This window comes from Vigna umbellata, chromosome 9 (genome assembly GCF_029865625.1).
Source record: "Vigna umbellata cultivar VRB3 chromosome 9, Vumbellata_1.0, whole genome shotgun sequence".
In the NCBI taxonomy this organism is placed as follows: domain Eukaryota; kingdom Viridiplantae; phylum Streptophyta; class Magnoliopsida; order Fabales; family Fabaceae; genus Vigna; species Vigna umbellata.
Genome location: NC_142173.1, coordinates 13,171,305 through 13,195,806, shown reverse-complemented (window position 1 = coordinate 13,195,806; position 24,502 = coordinate 13,171,305). Strand labels below are relative to the sequence as shown.

At 34.7% G+C, this 24,502-nt stretch overlaps 4 protein-coding genes across 8 annotated transcripts; 2 read left to right on the top strand and 2 right to left on the bottom strand.

Annotated features, from left to right (window-relative positions):
- Positions 1-514: 514 nt before the first annotated feature.
- LOC124836665 (T-complex protein 1 subunit theta-like) lies at positions 515-10,223 on the bottom strand. The gene is made up of 13 exons (XM_088098642.1): positions 9,638-10,223; positions 9,026-9,288; positions 8,777-8,923; positions 8,529-8,690; positions 6,045-6,122; positions 5,095-5,228; positions 4,902-4,974; positions 4,747-4,824; positions 4,417-4,539; positions 3,915-4,009; positions 2,718-2,924; positions 2,319-2,376; positions 515-861 (listed from the first exon to the last, which is right to left on the bottom strand). Exons 1-13 carry the CDS (start codon positions 9,783-9,785, stop codon positions 793-795), a joined length of 1,635 nt encoding a protein of 544 aa, XP_087954768.1. The 5' UTR covers positions 9,786-10,223; the 3' UTR covers positions 515-792.
- Positions 10,224-10,807: 584 nt separating this feature from the next.
- LOC148192628 (protein HEADING DATE REPRESSOR 1-like) lies at positions 10,808-13,495 on the top strand. Of its 4 annotated transcripts, none has more exons than XM_088098529.1 (4): positions 10,808-10,910; positions 11,023-11,132; positions 12,553-12,926; positions 13,039-13,495. In XM_088098529.1, the coding sequence occupies exons 2-4, from the start codon at positions 11,039-11,041 to the stop codon at positions 13,240-13,242; spliced, it is 672 nt and encodes a 223-aa protein (XP_087954655.1). In that variant the 5' UTR covers positions 10,808-10,910; positions 11,023-11,038; the 3' UTR covers positions 13,243-13,495. The 4 variants fall into 4 exon arrangements, with proteins under 4 accessions (XP_087954655.1, XP_087954657.1, XP_087954654.1 ...); XM_088098531.1 differs by having other exon boundaries at positions 10,811-10,910; positions 12,589-12,926; XM_088098528.1 differs by lacking the exon at positions 10,808-10,910 and having other exon boundaries at positions 10,920-11,132.
- Positions 13,496-13,643: 148 nt separating this feature from the next.
- On the bottom strand, positions 13,644-16,670 carry LOC124847454 (uncharacterized). Of its 2 annotated transcripts, XM_047324949.2 has the most exons (7): positions 16,378-16,670; positions 16,001-16,246; positions 15,726-15,899; positions 15,511-15,617; positions 15,098-15,420; positions 14,553-14,674; positions 13,644-14,360 (listed from the first exon to the last, which is right to left on the bottom strand). In XM_047324949.2, the coding sequence occupies exons 1-7, from the start codon at positions 16,498-16,500 to the stop codon at positions 13,866-13,868; spliced, it is 1,590 nt and encodes a 529-aa protein (XP_047180905.2). In that variant the 5' UTR covers positions 16,501-16,670; the 3' UTR covers positions 13,644-13,865. The 2 variants fall into 2 exon arrangements, with proteins under 2 accessions (XP_047180905.2, XP_047180903.2); XM_047324947.2 differs by having other exon boundaries at positions 13,644-14,674; positions 16,378-16,669.
- Positions 16,671-21,944: 5,274 nt separating this feature from the next.
- Positions 21,945-24,229, top strand: LOC124847459 (aspartyl protease family protein At5g10770-like). The gene is made up of 2 exons (XM_047324953.2): positions 21,945-22,282; positions 22,611-24,229. Exons 1-2 carry the CDS (start codon positions 22,117-22,119, stop codon positions 23,876-23,878), a joined length of 1,434 nt encoding a protein of 477 aa, XP_047180909.1. The 5' UTR covers positions 21,945-22,116; the 3' UTR covers positions 23,879-24,229.
- Positions 24,230-24,502: the final 273 nt, after the last annotated feature.

Sequence of the window (24,502 nt, the reverse complement as noted above, 5' to 3'; positions counted from 1 at the left end):
CCGAAAGCTTATGCCACGCGCCACCGTCACCGTCACGTGGAATTAAAATATAAATCTTTTATTTATTTTCCATGAGTAACTTGCTTATAAAATATTCATGTTTTATAATATCACGGTTCCTCCAAGGGTTAGGGCTGGACACAGTGTCGAAGGCTTTGCCACACTCTGCCATTGCCGAACTGTTGAAGGCCCTTTCATCATCACTTCTCGCTGCCTTGGCATAGTAGCAGTGAAAGAACGAAGGAGAAGAGGGGGAGCAAAACAACGTCATTAAGGCGGGAGCTAGTCATATAATTTTGCTAATAATCTCACAATGAAGAAATAACGTACCACCATGAGATGGCAGTAATTACACACAGAAGGCCACAACAACCTTAGAGGAAGAACATAAATTTAGGCGCTGTTTGCTTTCAGTTCTACGCAATTATAGCAGGTTTCACTATGAAAAACCCAATAAGTTTTCTTTCTCAATAATGGATAAATTTCAAGTGTAACAGCTTTGATACTAAAGAACTGATACCCGAAAAACCTTACATACATGAGATCTCAAACAAAGGCCAGGGCGATAATGATCAGTAAATTAATATCGCCACTCACACAACAGGGCTACAAATACGTATATTTACATAACAAAACTCTTTGTATTTCATGGCAAAAACAAAATTCAAAATTTGGTGAAGAACACCACTACTAAAGTCTAAATAAAATAAAACATTGCCTAAGTCAAATTCGAGCCATCATGTTGAGATACAAACATGACCAAGATGATAATCAATTCGCATTTTTTTAGACTTAATCTTCATCCGCGCCTGCAGGTTGCTCTCCTCTCCTTGGACCACCAGCTGGTTTTGCCATGATAATCTGAAGAAAAAAAAATTCATAACTCCCCAACTTTACACTGAGTTAAACAATGATATATGGAAACATCCATATTAAAAACACCTATTTGAAACCTCTAATTTCTCTCTATCTTGTTACATCATATCACTTCTCATATCTACATTTCAAAATTCTAACTTCTTTTCAAGAAAAAATAGACGAAAATATTACATTGAACTTCACATAAGCTGCATATGCATGTGTCAATAATCTTCATGGCATAGGCCTTATAGGCTCATCATCATTGCCATTTATTCCTTAATTGTTTCACTTTGTAAACCTCAAGTTGTCATTACATTACATTCTTTATACTACTTAAACACAAGATACTGCCAGCCTAAAATCCTTAGTACTGCTGTTAAAACTTAACTGTGGAATTAAAAATCAATCCTTTGAATAAACGAGAGTAAATACTAGCACTCTATTTTGTTGAAATGATACCATACCCTATGGACAACTGTAAATAGCAAAGTATCGGATGCTCGTGATGTATAAATAAGCTTTTGCACTGAAAATTAATAATATTATGTTGAGCTGGATAAAGTTTTCCACAAACACATACTAAGAAAATAAGATGAATCAAAGTAAAAAGAATCAAACTTCTCCCCAAGTTAAAATCAACATCTTAGAAAGTAAAAGTCTAATTCAACCTAGTAAAATGAAGTTTGCATCCACTATAATTTGGAAAAAATGACAATCAATCTTCGTATACAGTACCTCACTTTCACTCTGGTTAAGGAAATAGGGTACCAAGGGAAAACCATGAATGTGACAGTAAAGTGTTGCATGCAGTGGGCCTAATAACTGATGAAACAATACTAAGCATTCCTGTCTTAAACGAGACACTGCTCGTTAAATGAAAATGGCGCTTGCTACGGTCATGATTGATCTGGAAGATTATGAGCTGGGTGAGAATCAGATAGTTTGATTCTGGAAATTATAGGTCAGAGACGATGGAAGAGACGGGAACTTCTAAATTAATGTGAAAAGCACAATCACCATCACAGCAGTACAAGAACAATCACAAAGAATTGAGGAAATTGTGCCGATTATATCAGTACAAGAGGGTCATGCCAGAGGATGAAATGGATGAAGATTGCAATTGTTCAAGTCAATTCTCTAATCATACAACTCCAACTGCTGAACTATTATAACTAACTATCCCTGTGTTAAAGCTTGTGCACTTATGTAAGTACCAAACCAACATTGTTTCAATCTTCATTATTAGATCCCAGGTCAGAATATGGCATCATGGTACCCTATTCTTCATTTTAGTTGCTAGTATACAAAAGCTGCATACTATTAGCACTAGTTATATTTATTAACCATAAAAAACCTGTGTTTCAAAGCTTGTTTCCGTAATTAAAATATGCTTCTGAGGTACATGTGACAGGGGAATCTGGAAATGACCGGCAAAGACATTATCATTAGTTGATTACCTGGTCCACTCGTAGTACAGTGCATGCAGCATCTACAGCATATTTAAGAGCAAAGAGCCTGAACAGAAAAAACAATAAGATGAAACTGGTCTTTCAGGTGATATGAAGATAATTTCTCATATTTAAGAGCAAAGAGCCTGAACAGAAAAAACAATAAGATGAAACTGGTCTTTCAGGTGATATGAAGATAATTTCTAATTTCATATAATTGTTTCAATCTTAGAAGTTGAAAGAATGCATAAACTCCATCAACGATAGGAGCCCTTAATGTCTACAATTTTTTATTAGACAAAGCTTATCAAGGGAATCTACAAAACAATAGTGAAGAGACAGTTCATTATTCGCTCAAATTTTGGGGTTGCCACCGTATAAAACATGCTGTGTTAGAATATAGCTTACTTAGTCACATGGAGATCCCAAATGCTCAAGGTTGAAACATCCTTACAGCCACCTTCCAAATCAATGCCAACTTTGGCATTTCCAGATGCATGTTCTGCATATAGCGAAGATATGATCTCCATTGCATTTAACCCAGCAGTCTCAGCCAAAGTTCTAGGAATCATTTCAAAACTTTCTGCAAATTTTGCTATGGCATACTGATCCAACCTACAGAGCCATTGCAAATGTTTAGTCAATTCCATTAAAATGTCAAATATCAAATAAGCAATGAACAAAATACTTGAGAAAGGAGAAAAAAAAATGTCTGAGAGATTAACTATCTTTTAGCTTATTCATTCACTTATATGGATTCTTCTATCGGTAAATTACAAAAAGATACAATGATCTCTACACATAGTGCCAGATAGGCAAATACAAAAGATGAGTTCACCTATTCAAACAAGTTAACCCCTTCACAAATGTTAAACAATACTCCTGAAGCATAAAGACATAGCAACTATACCCAGACATTGTAACTCTTTCCAAATAATACACAGTAATTGCAGTATTACAAACATTTGGGCTCAAGATAGATTTTAGAACATATTTAATTTATGTTAACCTCAATATTTCCTAATACCTCCAGTTAGAAAAGATATTGAAAAAATTGCATCATACAATATTGAAATAGAGCAAGATATATCCAAGATAACACATTAGTGGTGAATGATCCCAAAGGGCTAGTAGCCAATGAAATGCAAATATATAACAATGAACGTATGTTAAAGCATGTGGTATCTAGACGTAGACAATTTACTAAACAATTTGTCATGGATGTCGCACAAATTCTTTATAACCAGTTGCTCATGGAACTTAACATAATAAAACCTTACATTTATTTAAAACAAAAATTAGAAAAATAATAATAGTTTACAGTTCTTTTACCCACTCGTGCATCTCTTCAATATAGAACTTGTTTAGAGGTGCCTTAAAAGATACAAAGAATTCAGCAAATGATATAAAATCTTTAGAAAATAATAATAGGATATTTATAGCCCTATACGAGATAATTAATAGCATTACCAAAAGCCAAAGTCACACAAATAAATTCATCAGGTAATTAGTATGAATGGAAGAAGGATGTGTGAACAACCCACATAAATGTATCCCCAAGAATTATAATCATCGTTTGAAAGTGAAAAGGAAAATAAAAAGTACCCTGTCTCCCCGAAGGAAAAATCTTTCACCCGTTTAGCTAACTCAATTTCTGTGGCTGCAGCGCCAGGTACAATTCTGCTATCCCTGCACATGGCCTAATACATAATTGCGTGGAAAAGGATTAATCCATATTCCAATAAGCTAAAGCATTCAACTGTTTTTAAAAAAGTGCCTCCAAACAATTAATCCATATTTCAATTAGCTCAAACATTAAATTGTTTTTAAAAGAAATGCCTCCAATAAGATGTAATAAGCAATATTAATCCTGAGATTTGCAGGCATGCAGACCTGAGTTTACAAGATTGATAGAAGGTCTTAAAAAAGTGTAATTTAAGTCCAACTCAACCTCAAAAAATTAGCTTATAAGGTGACATTTGCACCCACTTGTATTGTATGCTATAATTTGGTCTTAGATCCACTTGATATGGGATTTCCATAATAGGGAAATAACAGAAAATTACTTCTTCAAGATCATGCAAAATTTCAGAACATTAGAAATTACCTTGTAAGTGTTCACTCCATCATCCACTGCTCTTTCAAGATCATCTAGTATACTTTCAGTACTTCCTCGTAGAACAACAGTGGCCACAGAATTTCCACCCTCTTCATTTTTGACAACAGTCACCTGCATATCAATATAAGAGGAAGTTGCCTGTCATACTTAGACATGGGAAGAACAAAAGAATCAAGCCAATCAATTAAGTGCACACCATAGTTGGAATAAACCAGTGTATTTTCCATTGTCAGTGCATAGCATATTTTCTCATAAACTAATATAAACAAGAAACGTGGAACAAAGAAGACATCAGAGCTCATTCAGGTTTGAACATACCCTGACACCACCAATTTCTTGAACTGAAACAGAATCCACATATCCAAGTACATCTGGATTCGGTTGGCTGAGTTTCAACTATAACAGGAAAATAAAATTGATTAGACAGAAAGTATAAAACATATTTACATAACCAAATAAGCAAAAACACAAACCATAGCAACAGAACCAGTTGTTCTGCAAAATCGTCGTAGTTCAAACTTTGAGCTGATTTTCAGAACCATAAGCCTATATGCAATAATATTTAAGTTAGAAAACAATCTAGACTTGAATACTTATAATGTTCATATTAATTCTATAGCGAGAAACAACTAAAACAATCCAAAAGGGATAAAAGACTTCACACACTTGTAACGCTCACAGAAATGCAAAGCCATCTCTCCAACTGCTCCTCCACTGACAATCACTTTGGCACCAGAATCTGCTACTGCTTTGATGAGCTCCTCTATTTTAGCCTCTTCAGTTTTTGAATAATTTTCCAGCTATATAAATAAAAAAGAGAGAAAATCCATTTATCAAAGCATCAAATAATATAGGAAAACAAAACATTAGAAAAATCAGGGTCTATAAAATCCCAAGGATCCTTTAGCTGTACAGCCTCAGGTATAATAAATAAAACCATTTCCTATTACAGAAGAAGTTGAGAATAAAAAAAAACAGATTATCTTAAAAGTTACTGCCAAATTGTCTTACAGATTTAAATTTAAAAATTAAATTGTTTCCAATAAAAACATCTAGCCACAAATCACTTCAAAACATATCAGCATGAGAAAAATGGATGAAGGAACAATTTGAGAAACTCAATGCTTTGTATGCATTAAGTAATAACAATTTGAATCAGGCATTGACCAAGTACAACAGACCTTTTAGGATTTTTATATGTTTTAAGTTATAACAATTAGGAAAATATGTAAAACCAATAAAGCATAACCAAACCCAAAAAATCATGATAAATGAACATAGAAAACTCAGCAGCAATGTGACCAAACAAAATCTACAAGACAATAATGACATGGCCCAAAATAATACCTTGTTAGAGCCTTCCAAATTATCAGCGGAGAAAACTTATACTTGGTAAAAAGAAACAATAACACAAGTTTACGGTTGTTATTACTGCATTAAGATTTAGCTATAGTACCCAACCAATATCCACTTCCAACCTTCTCATTTTGGACACAGTTAGATCTCCAGCTTATAACATTAGACACATTATATGCAAACAATTAAAAGAACATATCTACATAAAACAGTAAGTAGAAGACAGTGATCAAATCCAAATTCTAGACATTTTGACATACCTGCTCCGCTGAATGTATGAGGACAGTTCCTTTAGTCTCAGTTGCTGATGTATCAACACCACCGGCAAACACAGCAACCTTAAACAATACAGATAAAAGAACTCAGCACAAGACAGTTTGAAAATTTGCCAATATTTTTTCATTGGGAGAAAAGGATTGATATGTTGTGTATATCAAATATACTCAATGTAGAAGATTATAGAAAAAGATCTTGCTACATGATGACAGGAAAATATGCATCTCAACAAAAAGTGAGAGAACAAATAACTTCATTGAAATTAGTAGAGCTTCCATGTTGAAGCATATAATTGCAACAGGCTGACACAACCAATCATATTAGTAGGTAATACTCAGTTAAATAATCTCAAAATGAGCCACTCCATACTTACTTTAAATCACTTTTTAGAAAAGGTAAGTATGTGAAGCCTTTCAAAATTACAAACCCATATACAGTTTAAATTTTAAAGCCCGACATGATCCCAAAAGGGATATGACTATATACTATGTAGTCATAGGAGTTTGTTCAATATGCCCTAGAACACTACTAAAGAAAGTGCTTTCATAAATTCACATTAAAGACCTGCCAAAACGTTTGGACAAAGTAAAAAACCATTGGAAGCTAAAAATAGCATTGAAAACTCCACACACAAATTTTAAACAATGCAGAATATAAAAAAATATAAATCTAATTCTAAGACTTTTATAAATGCAGTAACAACTCAATAATTTAACCTCAAGTTATAGCAGTTCTTCCATCTTCTCAACTTGGCTTACTATGATGGTTTCTATTGTTGTTTCCTTTTTTAATTATTTTTAACATGTTAATAATGCTCAAGTCCTCTCACCGTATTTGTTTTCTCTTGGCCCTCTAACATTTAAACACCCAAACACTTAGTCCTTTTCATTAACAAATGCATCCAAATCCAATTCCACTAATAACTTTGTCAACACTGTCAATGACTCTGCCTTCTTGTCACTAATCTTATGGCATACAGACTTGATGTTCATAAAAATCAGGCTAATCTCAGGCAAGAGTATGCCTTGTGCTGGAATGGAGAACCGTTTTGTTTGGAGATATTGGAATGGAGTATCATTAGTAGAGGAGATTCAAAACTGATATAAACATGAAGTTGGGGTGTGATAAACAGTGGCCTTCTAAACATTGAAGTAAGTCAAGTAGAGATGAGGTTTGGAGAAGTATGGATTCATTCATAGGAGATATGGATGAAGGAGGCTTCAGGTAGACCTCAATAGTAACATAATTGCATCTAAGACAAAAATATTTTGTTAGAATGAAAGGTAGTTGGGTTAATTAGGTCCTTGTTTCTTACCATAGAAGAAGAAAAACTCGTGCAATTTGCTACTTAGCACATACAACTTCAAATGCAGTATCTGTTTTCTGCTATCAAGTTCAAATCAAATTCAATAATGCCCTCTTGTAGTGAAAATTATAAAAGAAATGTAGCGACAGCGAATGAAAACAACAAAGATGAGTAAAATAAAAAAATGGAAAGGAAGGAAAACCATGTGGAGGCATCGTAATTAGACTTTGTTTCAAGATGTCAACAATGGCCTCTTTCAAAGATAGATTAGATCATTACACTTTAGTAAAAGAGTGATTAAAATATTGTTTCAGTTGATTATTGAATTCCACCAAAATACGACAGTCACACATAACCGTATCACTGTGCAAATCTATAACTTCTATGAAAAGATTTTCTAATGGAGATTGTGTTTTGAATTGCTGCAAAGGGCTTGATTGTGTAGTTCACAGCAGTGTTGGAATGGGTTGTTTATATCTACTATATGCGAGAAATTAGTTTTTCTGGTTCAATGAAATACCAATATTTCAATGGGTTTTCTGGTTTAACCCTCGAGTGTAGCACACCCCTGTTTCAAATTCTTTTGTCGTAGAATGGACAAATTGTTGAACATTCTAAACAGGGAGATCAACATGAAACCATGTTAAGCTAAATTAGAAGACAACTTAACCTCATTAACAGAGCTATTAATTACGGGTGTTAGAATGTTGCCTGGACCTAACAGAATTAACTTGTTAAACATTTTAAACTTTAAAGCAAGGACAAAAATTAAACAAAAAACCGTTGGAGAACAAAACCAAAACAAAAAATCGAGTCAGACAATTAAGGTACTAATTTCACCTTTTTTTTCTTGCAGTCATGCATAATTATGTGAGAGAATATGTTGAAGATGATAAAAATAGACTAAAGCTAAAATGAAGTCCTCACATATTACTCAGGTCAGGCTAAAAGTATAGGCTTCCAACTAATCAAAATATCAAATTAAGGAACCAATGAAGAGCACACGCACAAGCAAACCTGAAAGCTTGGCTTAAAATCATCTAGCATAGAGTATGGAAAAATGGCAATGATAAGATAGTTTTGAAGGATCTAATTCACAACAAATGAATTTATAGGAGACTCACCGATAAAACTAAAAAAATTCAACACAGAGAAAGCTCACCTTTGCCTTCTCTGCTTGCTTTACAGTCCCAACAGCATCACTCTTCAACACCATTCCTCGAACTACTGTGCTGTTATGCAAGCCCCCTCCCAAGAGCTTTGCAACGCGAATGTTGTCCACATTAAAGTTTGCTGGGTTTTTCGGACATACTTGGATGCATGCCTATTTTCCAAACGAAGGTCAGACTGTAAACAGTATTATCCTACCAAAGCAATTTATCATAGTAAAATGGATTCGGATGCACTCACATCAGCAACAAGTGAGCATATGGTATTTTCTAGACCAAACTGCTTGCTAGCAACCGCTGCTTTCATTCGAGAAACAATTTGCTCCTTATCACGAACATCCATAGTCTCCGAACCTTCCTCAACCAGATCATCCAATATTTGAACAGTCTGAAACATGACAAGGAATTAGAGCGAGAGAAAGCAGCAAGCAGCAACATCAATACAATATTTAAAGAAGAATCACTATAGCTCCCATCAAAACCAAAAAACCTTGTTGATTGCTTTAGTGTATCCACTGATTATCTCGCTCGGATGCAAACCCATCCTGATAAGTTCCTCAGCACCCTGCAGGAGCTCCCCAGCAAATGAAATAGTTAAGTTAGCTCCATCCCCAATCTCCTCTTGTTGAGCCTTCCCAGCCAAAACCAAAATCTTGGCAGCAGGATGCTGAACTTCAAGTTCGTTCACAATTGTCGCAGCGTCATTCGTGACAAAAAGCTTGTCCAAATGATTTATAAGCATCTTATTCATACCTGAAGCAGATCAAACAAAATATTACAAATAATATAAATCTATCCAGTCAAACCCTTCCTTCAGTTAACAACAACCAGCAACAGGTTCATACACGAACAAACAAAAAACTTTCCCAGAATCCAAAATGAAAATCTCCTTAGTAAACGAAAAACAGAAACTTCTCTTTCTCAAGCCACCTCGTTACATTTACTCTTAGCACGGCATCCGTATAAACGCTAGATCCGCAACCATGAAAACGTACACATACCCACATTATAAAAATCCAAACTTTTGGAACGTGAAGGTGCAACAACCACTCGGGGTCAGTTAAAAAACGTAAAAACGAAAAAGGGTAAGCGCGATCGTTACCATTGGGACCAAGGGAAGTTCGAGTTATAGTGGATAGTTGTTTGCAGGCGTCGATGTTCTTGAGAACCGCCTCATCTAGACCAGAAAGGTGTTTGTGGCCTTCCTTGAGCATGGATTGAATCCCATAGGGTTGAATGTTAAAACCCATGTTCTTGCAATTTGAGAATACCCTAACCCTAAAACCCTAGAAATTAGGGGTGGGCAAACTGCACCTGCACTGTATTATAACCAATGATAGTTAATTATATAATAATTCAAGGAAAAACTCAGGTGCGTCCTCCTCCGGCTCCCGCCTCAATGACGTCGTTTTGCTCCCCCTCTTCTCCTTCGTTCTTCCACTGCTACTATGCCAAGGTTTTTCAATCTCTTTTGAAAGGGAAAGGGAAAAACGTTCCTCTGGGTTGCAGATTTGTTTCTCTTTTCAGCGAGAAGTGTTCTCATAACCTTCTACTAGGGTGGAAGAGCCTTCAAGTTCGGCAATGGCAGAGTGTGGCAAAGCCTTCGACAGTGAACAAAGTCTTTGACAACAGTGGCGGCAGCCTTCCACGGAGATGTGCAGCCCTAACCCTTCGAGGAGCCGTGATATTATAAGACATGAATATTTTATAAGCAAGTTACTCATGGAAAATAAATAAAGGATTTATATTTTAATTCCACGTGACGGTGACGGTGGCGCGTGGCATAAGCTTTCGGAAGATCCAAAGTTTGATGTTGATTAAAAATATGCTATGTTAATACCTACGATGAACGTGTCGCTCACGCTGGGTAGGTGTGTATGCTAAGAGAAAGGTACGAAGAGAGAAAAAATAACACGTGAAAAATAAACAAAATGGAATTAAATAAGAAATCAAAGAGAAAATAAATAACTACATCAATAATTTCTGTTTATATCGATGCCACCTAGGAATGCTGAGAATATTCTGCATAGATGCTGACTACAAATTACAAGAGATACTTTTTAACTAATTACAAGAAATAAAGAAATAATTATCGTGAAAAATAAATATTTTATGTTATTCGAAGACAACCAATTTTCCTTTAAAAAAAACAAATAAATAATAAAGACAATGAAGTGAAGAAATACACACCATAAATAAATAAAATAAATGATATAAAGGTCAAGTCTTGGACATAAAAATTTCCACCAAAACAAGAAATCTGAGCCGTTGAAAAAGCCGAATCTCATCGTGATGGTCCCATACAATTATCAGCATCTCGGTGTAAGTTGTTTGGGACAAGGAAAACGAGACTTTTAGATGGTGGGAAGATTAAGGTAAAAACCAAACAGCCCCTCTAACAAACAACACAACAACATAAAATCTTTCTCTCTATCTCTTTCTTTGCTTCTCTTTCTCTTACTATGTGTTGAAATTCTGAATTTGAAGCATATCTTGTTCTTGAATGGAAAACATGAAGATGGCCATAGATGATGCTTTGAACGCCTTCTCTCCTGTATCCACAACTACCATTTACTGGAAGTCCCGAAGAAGATCAGGTATATCTATATATTTATCTATACATACACATATATTTATTTATATAAAAACTCTTTCTTTCTCAATTAACTTCACCCATCCCTAATTTACCTTGTCTGTTACTTAGTGTTGTTCCAAACAATTTGGTAATTGCTGCACTTTACTTTCTCTTCTGTGCCATTTTCGTCTCATGTTGCTCAGATTTGGAAATAGAATTCAATGGTTTTGTTGATTTTTGCATGGGTTTTTCGATATTTAGATGCCCCTGTCAATTCTTATCTTTTTTTTCACAGAAAAGAAAATAAAGTAGGAAAATTTGTGTATTTACATGATTTGGAACTGATGGTAGTTCCTTATTTGATCATGGTTTCTGTGATTTCTGCAAAATTGGCCACTGTTTCAGATAGAGGAAGCGTAAAATGGGTTTTAACGGTTGGTATGACTTTTATGTTACGTTGTTGTTTTTTAGGGTAAAGTTCAACTTTGGTCCCCTATTGTGCTCCCTAGTTTTGCTCATCCCATTTTTAAATATCATGATAGTAATAATAATAACAATTAGTTCCTTACTTCTAAAAATAATGTTTTTTTATTAAATAAAATAATAATTTTTTATACTTAATTTATTAAATAAAAAGAACTGATTTTTGACCCCAAAAACTAAATGAGCTTGTTTGAGAATGGAATATTAAAATTATGGATTCAACAAGATGAAAGGATCAAAACTGTTATGCAACTTGTCAGGTGATTAGTACCTCATAATTGAGAACTAACTCTATAAATTTCACCTAAGTTTATGCATCTTGGTAAAAGGCTTTATCTGTGATGATATAAATACTGATGATTTATTGCATTCTGTGAAGGGTAGGGAAAAAGGGGAAATAGAAAATGTATGTGGCTGTTGAGATTATGTAGTCATCATCGTATCATTGGTTTCTCTGTATGACAGCTCACCCTCCAACCAACCCTCTACACAATAACAAAATAGCCTTAATTATGGTTTCCTATCCTTGCATATCTGAATTTCAAGTTGATGCTCCTCTTGTTACTGATGGGACGTTTAAGCTTGTCAATATTACCTTTTTGTAATTTTTCTTTTGTTCTCAATGTGTTTGTGTTAGCATTTAAGTAGGCATCTTCCTTTTGGTATACCTACTCAACTATATCAAAGCCAATCCAAAAATCTGCAGAGAAAAAAGGACTCTGTTCTTTATGCAGAAAATAGATTCATACTGTTAGTTCAATCACAAATCATTATATTATATATAGAGAGTGATAAGTTTATTATCTTCTGTAACAACTACCTAATAATTTCTTGGATAACATTCATGTAGTAATTAGTCTCGTATCATTAGATGTGTTTGTTGAGTGCAATGAACATGAGTACTTTGGCAAACGAGATTTTCCATACGTTTGACTTTGTCGTGCATTGTAAATGATGAGCTGCCAAAAACAAAAATGGTAACTTGTTGCCCACAGCTAGCGGGAGGAATTTAGAGGTATCAGAAGATACTGCTAATACACCACCCAGCAAGCAGGAAGATACTCCTACTCCTCCTCCTCCTTCTTCTTCTTCTAGTGAGGAGGTGCAGAACACAACTCCAATTTCTGAGCGTCGAAAGGCCATGTTTGAACCATTAGAACCTATAAAGAATGTTAATGGCCGACGACCCTCGGCTGAGTCTTTACTTCCTCCCCCTGACTTTGAATCTGCAAACTATCCTAAGGGCTGGTTGATTGGAAAGAAACGAAAGCTTGTCAATGTAGATGTTGTTGAAAGCATGCGAAGGATTGCCATCCAAGAAATGAACAGAAAGGTTCAAAGTTTCTTCAGCTCCCTTAATTTCCAAGCCAAGACACAATTATTAACTTATAGGCCTAAAATTCAAGCCACTTGCTCACTTTCTGCCATTGTTGTTGTTGTCACAGGACAGGGAAATTGATGGACTAAATGAACAACTGGAGGAGGACTCACGTTGCTTGGAGCACTTGCAACTTCAGCTTGTGGATGAACGAAGCAAACGTGCTCGAGTTGAAAGAGAGAATGCAATGCTTCAAGAACAAGTGAACATGCTCATGAACATGTTACAAGAGGCAGAACAAATGGGAGAGGAAGGCCCGGATGAACCTTGAAGTTTACCATAGTACATTATGTGTGCTTGTGTGTGTCAAATTCTTTTTGTAGGTTTTGTTCGTCATAATGTCTATGCAGTTATTAGAGTGCATATAGTAATGTTTGGGGGCAGATGGATCAAATCGCAATGAGCAAACTATTCGTTTATCTCAAAAAAGAAAAAAATTGTAAATCTTTGTAGTGACTGTGTGGTTGTTAATTTATAACTTGTTACTCTTTTAAACTATAAAAAAGCATTGTAATTTATTGTAATTTATTGTAATTTATATACTTGCCTAGTTCATAAAGTAGCTTAGTTAAATAAAGATCACAGTTCAATAAAGATCACAGTCATTACTTTTTCATCTGCGAGCATGTTACCATTAACATTTTACGCTACAATTTAAAAACAAAACCAAGGTGGCGACGAATTTTGTTACACGCGTAATTTCCACATATTCTATTTTGTACTTTTTTTTAGCTGAAAATACCATGTTGTGCCGTCATCTGTCAGGATTCATCATCAATGTAAATTTCTGAATCCATGCAAAAAACTGCAGATACAATATTCACACGGTTGAAAACTATATAGATAATATAGCTTTTGGGTTTCTTGCAACTAGCAAGTTCAGGTAGATGGTAATTATCTAACTTTATGAACAGAATCCTCAGACATGTGAAACAAAAACTGAGGCAGAGATGCGATCCTTGGAAGATTGAGAAGCAAATCGCCAGATGATTCCTTTCTGGACATGCCAGTCCCCCCCTGCTTGCAAGAAGCATCATCAGGTTGACTTTCCAAATCAGCCACTTTAGTTTTGCCTGGGGACAATTGGGTGGAGTTGGAGTTGCTCACACCAACTTTTCCACTGTCATCTGCATCAAGACCATTGGCATTTCTGGTCATTGTATTTGAGTCTTCTGCTGCAGCAGTATCCTTCTGCAGGAGACAGTACAGTGAGTTCACCCTAGACAGCACGTCTGCATCCCTCGGACCATTACCATTTCTGGTCATTGTGTCCTCTGCACACTGCAGAAGGGAGTATAGTGAGTTCACCCTTGACATCACATTTGCATCTCTCAGACCATTGCCATTTTTGGCCATTGTGTTCGCGTCTTCTGCTGTAGAAGGGTCCTTCTGCAGAAGACAATACAGTGAGTTCACCCTTGACATCACACGCTGTTCATCAGAGGTAGTTGCATGTTGAGAGTCATTGAACAAGTATTGAGTAAATTCTTCCAGAATAGATCTGCTATACTGGCCATCACCAGCAAAATTGGGATTGTCAGATCCCATCTGTTCTGAAATGCAATGTCCAATGTGGCTTACCAAATCGTCCATTGACATCGAAGGGTGAAGTCCAGGCAATTTGATCTGATCCAAATTACTAAGAAACTTCAAAGTTTCAGCTCCTCTACTCCTGAAATCTTTCATTGCATGGATGTTCATCACTGCACATGATACAAACGGCATTAATATAATATTTGCATGATGATAACATGAGGCATCCAGAATAAATATAAAATATGATTCACAGTTTACTAACACGTACCATATTCTTTATATCATTATAGTACTACATATGATAGGGAGGGGGCTGAACATAATATTAAAAAGAGACGTATGTTATAGCATAAAATATAACTCAGATTCTTTTGTTTCTGTGTAATGTTGAGATAAACATAGCCATTAAGTAGTGTACAGTTTGTGAGTTTTACTTTTTACCATGAGAAAAACCCTACAAGTTTGTACCCGCATTGATAAGGGTAACATATATATGGTGTAAGTTTAATGGATAGCCCAGGATAAACAAAAAAGTGCACTTACCATTATACTGAATTTAAATGGCATTGAAAATTTTGGGCAGCAATTACCTGGGCTAGGTGAGGTAATTTCTTGGGAAACATTTTCCACAGCTTTACCAAGATTAGGTTCACTTTTTGAGGAAGACGATTGGACTGCAGATCCTGACTCTACATCCTGCAGTGCAAAAATCCCACCTCTCTCCTCGCTTTTTCTATCAAAACCATCACTTGTTTCAATGTGATCGTGAATTGAACTTGTTCCGGGATCAAAATATGGAGAATCCAACACCAAATCCGGCTGCTGGCTCAGACAGTTGAGACGTGGATCACACTGAATGAGCTTCTCAAAATGCTTGCCTAGCAATCCTTGTGGACACTGTAGGAAATGTCTCCTGTAACAATAAAGAGAATTGCATCACCATCACCAAGGAGTCAACGTAACAAACCACCAAAAGAAGACCAAATACAAAATATAACAGTACCTGTTCAGGCTGGCTTGTCCACCAGTAAAGTCTGATGTTGCCTGCCACAAGGTATGCTTCCTTGGCTGTGGATTGATCTCTCTAAAAAACAGAGGTCTTCTTGCCAGCTACAACCAACAAAAGGAACACCAACTTAGTGCCACAGATAATTGTGATGCCAAGTCAAATTAACATAACAATCAAAATAAAAACAAAGGAGATCGTTTATGGTTTACCACTACTTCGAGCGTGCCTGGTCCATCCTCAGGGTAATTTGCCTTGAGAGCCATGATATCAGACCAGGGGATCTCAATTTTATTCTTCAGACAGCCATCAAGGACTTCCCATACCAGCTTATGCTTCGCAAAGTAACACTTCGCCACCAAGTCTCCTTCGTATCTAGACTTGTACTGCACGAATCACCATATGCACATCAATCACAATATCACATCATGTCTGTTTGTATTGTATTAATCATATTACATGCTATTCAACAAAATTCCAAGCATACCTCCCAGGTCCCGATTTTCAAAATGGTTCCAGGAAAATTGGAGGCTTTGAGTTTAGAATCCGCCGCAGCAGAGGCAGCAGAAACCTTGTGATCTTTCTTCTTGGACTCCTCTTGTTGGGAGAGCCTCATCTGAATCAAATCCAACAGGGAAGGACTCTTCTTGAGACGCAAACCCAAAGGGCTTGGCTCATCCAAGAGATTATACGAAGTTGGTGGAATCGAAAGGGAATCATCACTAGAATCACACTGTTTCAAACCCAAAGAAAAAATTCAATCAAGAGAAAACAAAACAGAAACAAACTACCCATAGACGAAATTGGTGATGGGCAGCAGAAAATTGGACAAAAAAAAAACTATTTAAAGGAGAAAAATTAAACCTTGGGGGGTGTTTCCAATTTGGGTCGCTTGTGGGTGTGAAGAGGGGGAATTTCATCTTGAACCTCCATCTTCACCTTTTTCAGACATTGATTATCTGTATCAGACCTCATAAGCTGAACCATGCCGCTGATTCAAACAAACAGAAGCTATGACAAACACGACGAGCAGAGTTTGACTCCGATTTTCAGAACAAGAAATGATAAATCCTTTAGCAACACTTGAGCAATGCAACGGCGGGCGCTGAGGAAAACCAATGTTTCGTCTCTTTCTTCAATGGCTGACTGTCACGTGCCGCGTACGAAACGACGCCGTATTTAAAACACGACAGCTGGGTCAAGCGGGAGACGTAATTACAAACACACCCTCGAGTTGAAAACAAAAGCATGGGCCTTTTATGTCGTGTAGCGTGGGCAGATTGAGAATTTCCGTTTGCGGTGGGAAACGGCGTGCGTGGTGCCGTCTGGAAGGCACGTGGCATCACGTGATGTTAATGGATAAAATGTGGGTCCCGGTTCATGAACCTTCTTGGTTATAGTTGCGTGGTGGAGTTGGATGGACAGGTGGAAGGATCTGGTGGGAGGGTTGAACACGTAAGCTGGAGAGATGGGTCCCACCATATATGCCTTTCTGGATAATGTAAGTAATTTGTAATTATTATTATTATTATTTATTTTTATTATTTATTATTTATTATTATGCTTTAGCTTTTGCTTTATGCTAATGGATAAACTTCAGCCTCCAAAAACTAAACCATGTTCATCTACTTGTCTTTCTGCTTTTACAAAACACTGCAATTTGCTTCATTTTAAAATTAAAATATATATATATATAAAGTTGGGTAAGTGAGTGGGAGAAAAAGTGATGTGGGAATAGTCATACCCTTTAAATGTTCTAACCTACTAATTTTGAAGGTGAAAAAATTAAGAGACAAGGTCCTTGTTTTAAGGGTAAACGTGCTTAAAATTTTGAATGGTAAAATGGAAAAGTATTAAACATGTGAGAATGAAGACAGTGTCCTAAAGAAGAATGACAAAGACTATGAAAATGGAAATTTTCCTCTTCTGATTAAAAATCATTAGTGTGTGAATTTAATTTGTTGAAAAGTTATATATTTTTTTATCGTGAACTTTTGCTTAAACTAAAAGAAGAAAAATGTGATATAAAGTCATAAAATTAAGTGAATAAATCCAAGTGGAGCAAGTTGCCGAAAGAGGTTAGCTAAAGTTTGAGAATTCCTAGCCGACTTCATATCATGCTCTTCAAGAATATTGCTAGATTCAAATTCCTAGTTTCCATATTTTATGTTTTGAAAAATATTAAAAGTACACAATTCCCCATTAATCAAAATACAACTTTACAAATATGAATGATTTTTACTTAAACTCTGACATAATGGTGTGTTAATAATATTGTATGTTTTGAATAGATCTGTTAAAAAAGTTGAAGAAATTATGAAGTGATGGATTAGAGAAGAGGATGAGAATTTTGAATGAAAGTAGTAAGAGAATGATTGAATGTGGAGATGAAAATCCATCTGCAATGTAATGATGTTAACAGAGACAAAGAAAGAGATGAATGATACAGTGTGTGATGTTTTGTGTGGAGGGACATCATCTTTCTTTCCATCATTAATCATTTACAACATAATCTAAAATATGGGAGTAGTTCTCCTGCTGTTTGTTTACAGGTTTAATAATTAAGTTAATTTTAATATCTTTCAATTGAGTTTTACTTTTATTTTAAAAGCATGTTAATAAAAAAATAGTCTTTCGAAGGAAAATGTATAAAATAAATTATTATTTTTCATGTGTTAATGAGGTCTACAGAATATATTATGAAGAAAAGTTGGAAGAAAATTTGGTGGCTTTGAGAAAATGATGTCCGAACAAGTGGGCAATTTTTCTAAGCATATCTTTTGGGCAAATAGGAGTTAATTAATCCAAATAAACAGTCACGTAGAGATGTTCTTATCAGATTCTACTTTGCAATGAACACATTTATAATATGTAAGATTATATATGTTAAGAATCTTAATGCCATACATACATATATCTACTCATACTTGTACTATAACTGTACATCATTCCACTTCATTTCAATTTAATAGTAAAATGAACCCATCAAACTTGGTTGGAATGAACCACGTTTACAGCATTACCATATATAAAAGAAAAAGAAAAAAAAAACAAAGATATTGGTTTATGTTGTTCCAATGGGTCACATCTGAAAGTCTTCCGACTCTTTATATCTTAAGTAGATGGTGATGGAAGTCCAAAGTAAGAAGAATATATGGTTGCATATATACTTGAATTTGCATTTTTCTTATGCTTTTTCCTCGATCAAAGAACTCGATAACTTTAATTACACAAGAACACTAAGGAGATATGTTTATGAGATGGAACTTGATATTTTAACCACTTTTTTAACAATTTTTTTTGATAATAAATTATATGTAACCATTTTATTCATATATATATATATATATATATATATATATATATATATATATATATATATATATATATATTTGAAATAGACCAATCACATAAATTATTATAAAAAAGTTATAAAAAGAATTGTTAAAAATATATTTATGTATAAAACAAAAAAATTAAAGAAAAAGAAAAAAATATTTTTATTGAAAAGGAAGAAGACCCTTTGGCAAGAGACAAAGGTAGGTGAAAGGCAAATGTACCACATATATGTACACTATTATTACAAAGTGAGCAAAGATGGATTGAGTTGGTTCTTGGACTTTGGTTATCTTTTATGATGTATGAAAGTATAGTATAATTAATTTAATATTGAATCTTTTGTTTACATAAAAAAAAAGTAAGAAAACATGCTTTTGTAGTTGAAAGAGATGGATCATAAAGTGTATAGCCAAATAATAATAATACTTACTCAAAGCTTACCAAATTGGATTAAAGAATTAGCCACCATTACCTAACTCAAAAGGACATTAGACCTACATAGGGAACCATGATCTATCTAAATAAATATGGATATGTGATAGATCTATCACAAGAATAATGTTTCAATCCTTCTTTCACCCATTGTTTATAAAGGAAATGGGAAAAGACAAAAGTAATTTGTATTATTTTGTATAGTAAAGGAAAGTAAATATAACTTAATATACTAGGAATCAATCTCATCTATCTAAAAAAATCGTCAATTTAATAAGGGGTAAAATATCACAATTGGATAATAAAATATTAACACAGTTAAAATGATAGGTATTTTAAAATGAAAAGTTAGAAGTTCAATTTGAACTAATTAATTTCAAAATGATAAGATCTATTACACTATTTTTTTTCCACTTGTTTTTCTTTTTAATATTTTTAACTTTGCTTATCTTTTCTATGTATTTCTCTTAAAATTTTGATACCTTATAATTTATTTTCTCTGGATGGAATGTAGTTAAATAAACACAAACACCAACAGGTTCTGGCATCACCCTTTATAGAAACACCCAATTCTCACACAAACAACAACCATTTTCTTGCAGCAAGGATTTTGTCTCCACATTTAAGCACCATCAACGATATAAGTTTTAATACATCTATTCCCCAATCACAAACGGAAACCTTATTTACTTATAATATTTAATTATTTTAATATTAATTTTTTTAATATAAATAGTATAATTATAAATAAGTTTCATTATTTTAAAATATAAATTTTTTTTTAAAAATTTTTTTTAGAGTTTCTTACTTTTTTTTAAGGATATCTAAGCTATACATCGAATAAAAATAAAAAATTTAAACACCGTATAAAAAGAAAAATTCATAAATTCATTTTCTTTAAGTTTTTGGATTAAAAATAATGTTAATTTGTTATATAAATTTGGATTCATATCTTATTATTATGGTTGAATCTCCCTCTAAATACTGATATGGAATCAGAGTGAAAAGATCCATAATCTACTAGTTTTTAAAAAAGAGTTTTCCATTAGTCATTTTCGTAACAGTTAAAACATAAGCATCAATTACAATTCAAATGTCTCCTTCTCCTTTCCATGGCAGCAATTTTTGATTGCATGTCTGATTGATACTATATAAGTTGTGACCATTTAACTACATAATTGGACTAAAAGATGTTAACAAAACTACATTACTTGAATAATATTGCCACCTATTCACTTTGGATTTAAGGCAATTCAAGAGTCTTATATTCCCTCCCTTGGTAGCAACTTTAGATTGCAAATTCTGGTTTACATGATTATCACCAATACTTACAGTTTTCACTACACTCATTATCACCACTATATATGCTAAACACTGCACTGGTATAAATCAGTAGAAAAATAAAGCATACTACTAAACAACTAACTAGTTATGCCATACTTCAATTACAGATCCAAGGAGTGCAACTTTTCTAACACTACTACAACACTTTTGCTGGGAGTTTCCATCTTTTTTTCGTTGCTGAATCTTAAAGACATGGCCTGCACCTGCTCCAATAACCAATCATATCTGTTGTGTACTGTAGATAAAAGGCTGTCAAAAAAACACTTATAGCAGAAAAAATATAATGTTTTTGCATCTAAAATATATCATATTAGATAAATAAAACTTTAAACATGTACATATTGATTAGTTCTTGGAATAGTAATATGAAAATTCTATGCGTATACACTAATTTCTATTATCAACTTCTTGTGTATGTGAAACACAGAGCCTCTCCTTATATCAATGTTAAAAGACCAACTTTCATTTCAGACAGGAAACACTACCCTTTTTCAAAAAATTAAACTTTCTGTTACTAATACTATCTGTTAGCAATTTGACCAAGTCAATTATATCTATCTATTTATGAATGTGTGTGTGTATATATATATATATATATATGTGTGTGTGTGTGTGTATGTATATTGGTACAAAAAGTGCCACAGGGTATTTTATAGGAAAATAAGAGAACCGCGCTAGAGAAATGTAAAGGTAGCAATATTAAATTGTTTTTGTTGGAATGCAGAAAACTGGAAAATTAATCTATGTCTCGGAAAAACAAAATATAAGAGGTCAATTTTTACCATAAAATCCATAAGAAATGACAGTAAGTTGATTGCTTTGAAGTGGAACTGCTTCATGTATCGTTTTCTGAAGACTGATTACAGTGTACGTTTTCAGTTTTCTCGTAGAAAAAGAATAAAGCCAGCTAGTAGACATTGGAACATGTCATGTCTTGCAGATTCAACAAAGACATATCAGTAAGAGACAATGCACAGGACGTACTAAGGCCATGTTTGAATAACTTTTATGAACAAAAACTTGTTACAGAAAAGAAGAAACTAAGTTGAGGTTTTTGATGAAGTAAAGTTCTTAAATGAGAAAACTTTTACTTACAAGTTGTGTGATTTGAGGTAACCTTGAAGGGCAGCTGGTCTTATCCAAAAGGGCTTCTTAAGAGGCCAATAAGATGATTGAAAATCCAAAGTCCCTCGACCCACTTCACCACCCACCAAACAGAACACTAGTTTTCTTTTTTGATTATCTGCACGTGAAACCCCAATAATTCCTCATGCACAAGTGGGGTCTAAAAGCCACCACTTCCTCTTTTGTTCTCATGCCAAAATACACCACTCACAAATCACATTTTCCTCCATTAGGCCTTCAACTTCAACACACACTCTCTCTCTCTCTCTCTCAATGTTTCTTCTCCCTTGCTTCCCTTAAACTTTTTCAACATTCTTTCCAAGTTTATCTTTCTTTACCATTCCCCACCATCATCCCTCATCAATGGCTATGGCAACACCAATGTTGCCATTCTTTCTTTCCCTTCTTTCTCTCTGCATCATCAATGCAAACGAAGTCTGTTCTTTGGAAGAGAAGAAGATGTTCAACGTGCAAATGTTCCAGAAGAAACAGCAACATGGTAACCAGGGTTGTCTCCTTCCTGAATCAAGTGAGTTTAGTGGGAATGAGAAGTTCATAGGTTTTGTTTTTCTGAGCTTTATGTCATGTTTCACTTTGGATCTAATAATAACACTTAACGAAAACTACCAATCTTTTTTACTGTTAGAATCTAAGTAAAAGAGAAAAGAGAAACTATCATTGGTCTCTCCCTTTCTCTGTCAAGTTTGGTCTTAAAGAGGTTTACCACCTTTGACAAAGCATACCTTGACTTTAACATCACTTTGGATTTATATTATATCATACTTTCTGTTGATAAAGTTTAAGCCTTTTTGTTATATCAGTTCAGAAATGAAACCCCTTCTAATATGAATTCTCAGGGCGGGAGAAAGGTTCTATTGTGCTGGAAATGAAGGACACAGGCCACTGCTCAAAGAAGAAAATTGATTGGAACAGAAGGCTTCAGAAGCAGTTAATATTAGATGATCTTCGAGTTCGTTCAATGCAAAACAGGATAAGAAAACTAGTCTCAAGCAAAAAGATAGAAGCTTCACAAACCCAAATTCCATTAGCTTCTGGTATAAACTTGCAAACCTTAAACTACATTGTGACAATGGGATTGGGAAGCATGAACATGACTGTGATAATTGACACCGGAAGCGACTTGACATGGGTCCAATGTCAGCCTTGCGTGTCATGTTACAATCAACAAGGACCAATGTTCAAACCTTCTACTTCCTCTTCCTACCAATCAGTTTCTTGCAATTCATCAACATGCATGTCTCTTCAAACTGCCACAGGAAACACAGGAGCATGTGGAAGTAATACATCAACTTGCAGCTATGTGGTTAACTATGGTGATGGATCATACACTAATGGAGAGCTAGGTGTTGAAAAACTTAGCATTGGAGGTGTTTCAGTGAGTGATTTTGTGTTTGGTTGTGGTAGGAACAACAAAGGTCTATTTGGAGGAGTCTCTGGCCTTATGGGGTTGGGAAGAAGTTACCTATCATTGGTTTCTCAAACCAATGCCACATTTGGAGGAGTTTTCTCATACTGTTTACCAACTATAGAAGAAGGTTCATCTGGGTCATTAGTTTTGGGCAATGAATCTTCACTTTTCAAGAATGTAACTCCCATCAGTTACACCAGAATGCTTCCAAATCCACAGCTTACCAACTTCTACATTCTCAATCTCACTGGCATAGAGATTGGTGGAGTGGCTTTGCAGGCTCCAAGCTTTGGAAGTTATGGGGTTTTGATTGATTCTGGCACAGTGATCACAAGACTGCCCCCATCAGTGTACAAGGCTTTGAAGGCAGAGTTCTTGAAACAGTTCACTGGCTTCCCTTCAGCACCAGGGTTTTCAATTTTGGATACCTGTTTCAATCTCACAGGGTATGATGAAGTGAGCACACCTACTATAAATCTTCATTTTGAGGACAATGCTGAGCTGAAGGTGGATGAAACTGGCACATTCTATGTGGTAAAAGAGGATGCTTCACAAGTTTGCTTGGCCATTGCAAGTCTTTCTGATGAATATGACACAGCTATTATTGGAAATTATCAGCAAAGAAACCAAAGGGTAATCTATGATACCAAACAATCCAGAGTGGGATTTGCTGGGGAACAATGCAGTTTCTCTTGAATAGGGAAATTTGATACCATAATAGATGTTATTATGGAGGATGCAATTCCTCAATGCAGACTTGAGCATTAGCCTCAGCATAACCTCTTTCTTTCTTAACTATATTTTCGTATAAACAAACAATCACTAGCATCAAGAGTGACATTTATGAGGGTTTACAATGATATATGATCATTGTATTTTAAACTTTAATTTATGAAACAAAGGAAAGTTTGAATTGTAAATGCATTCGTACATTCCCTTGGTATAAAGGATAACTTCATCAGGAAATGAAGCCTTGTCTCCTTTGATCATTAGATTGGTTAGAGTTCTCAAAACAAACAATGTTGTTCCAAATTAGACTGGTAAGAAGCTCTTCATTCTTCACCAAATCAGTGATTCCAAACTGGTGTTTTAGTGAAAGGAATTTTTGTTTTTTTAGGAATCTCGATCCTAAAACAAAATTCTTGGAAAGTTTTGTAAAATATTGATAAATATTACGTAATGTATAAAGAATATTAGATCTCTTTAGATATCCATGACTGCTTCCAAAAATTATTAAACACTGGTTTTTACAGCATGTTTTTGTAGAAAATCTGACTTGCTTAACTTTAATATTCTTAAGAAGAAGCAACGAACTACTAA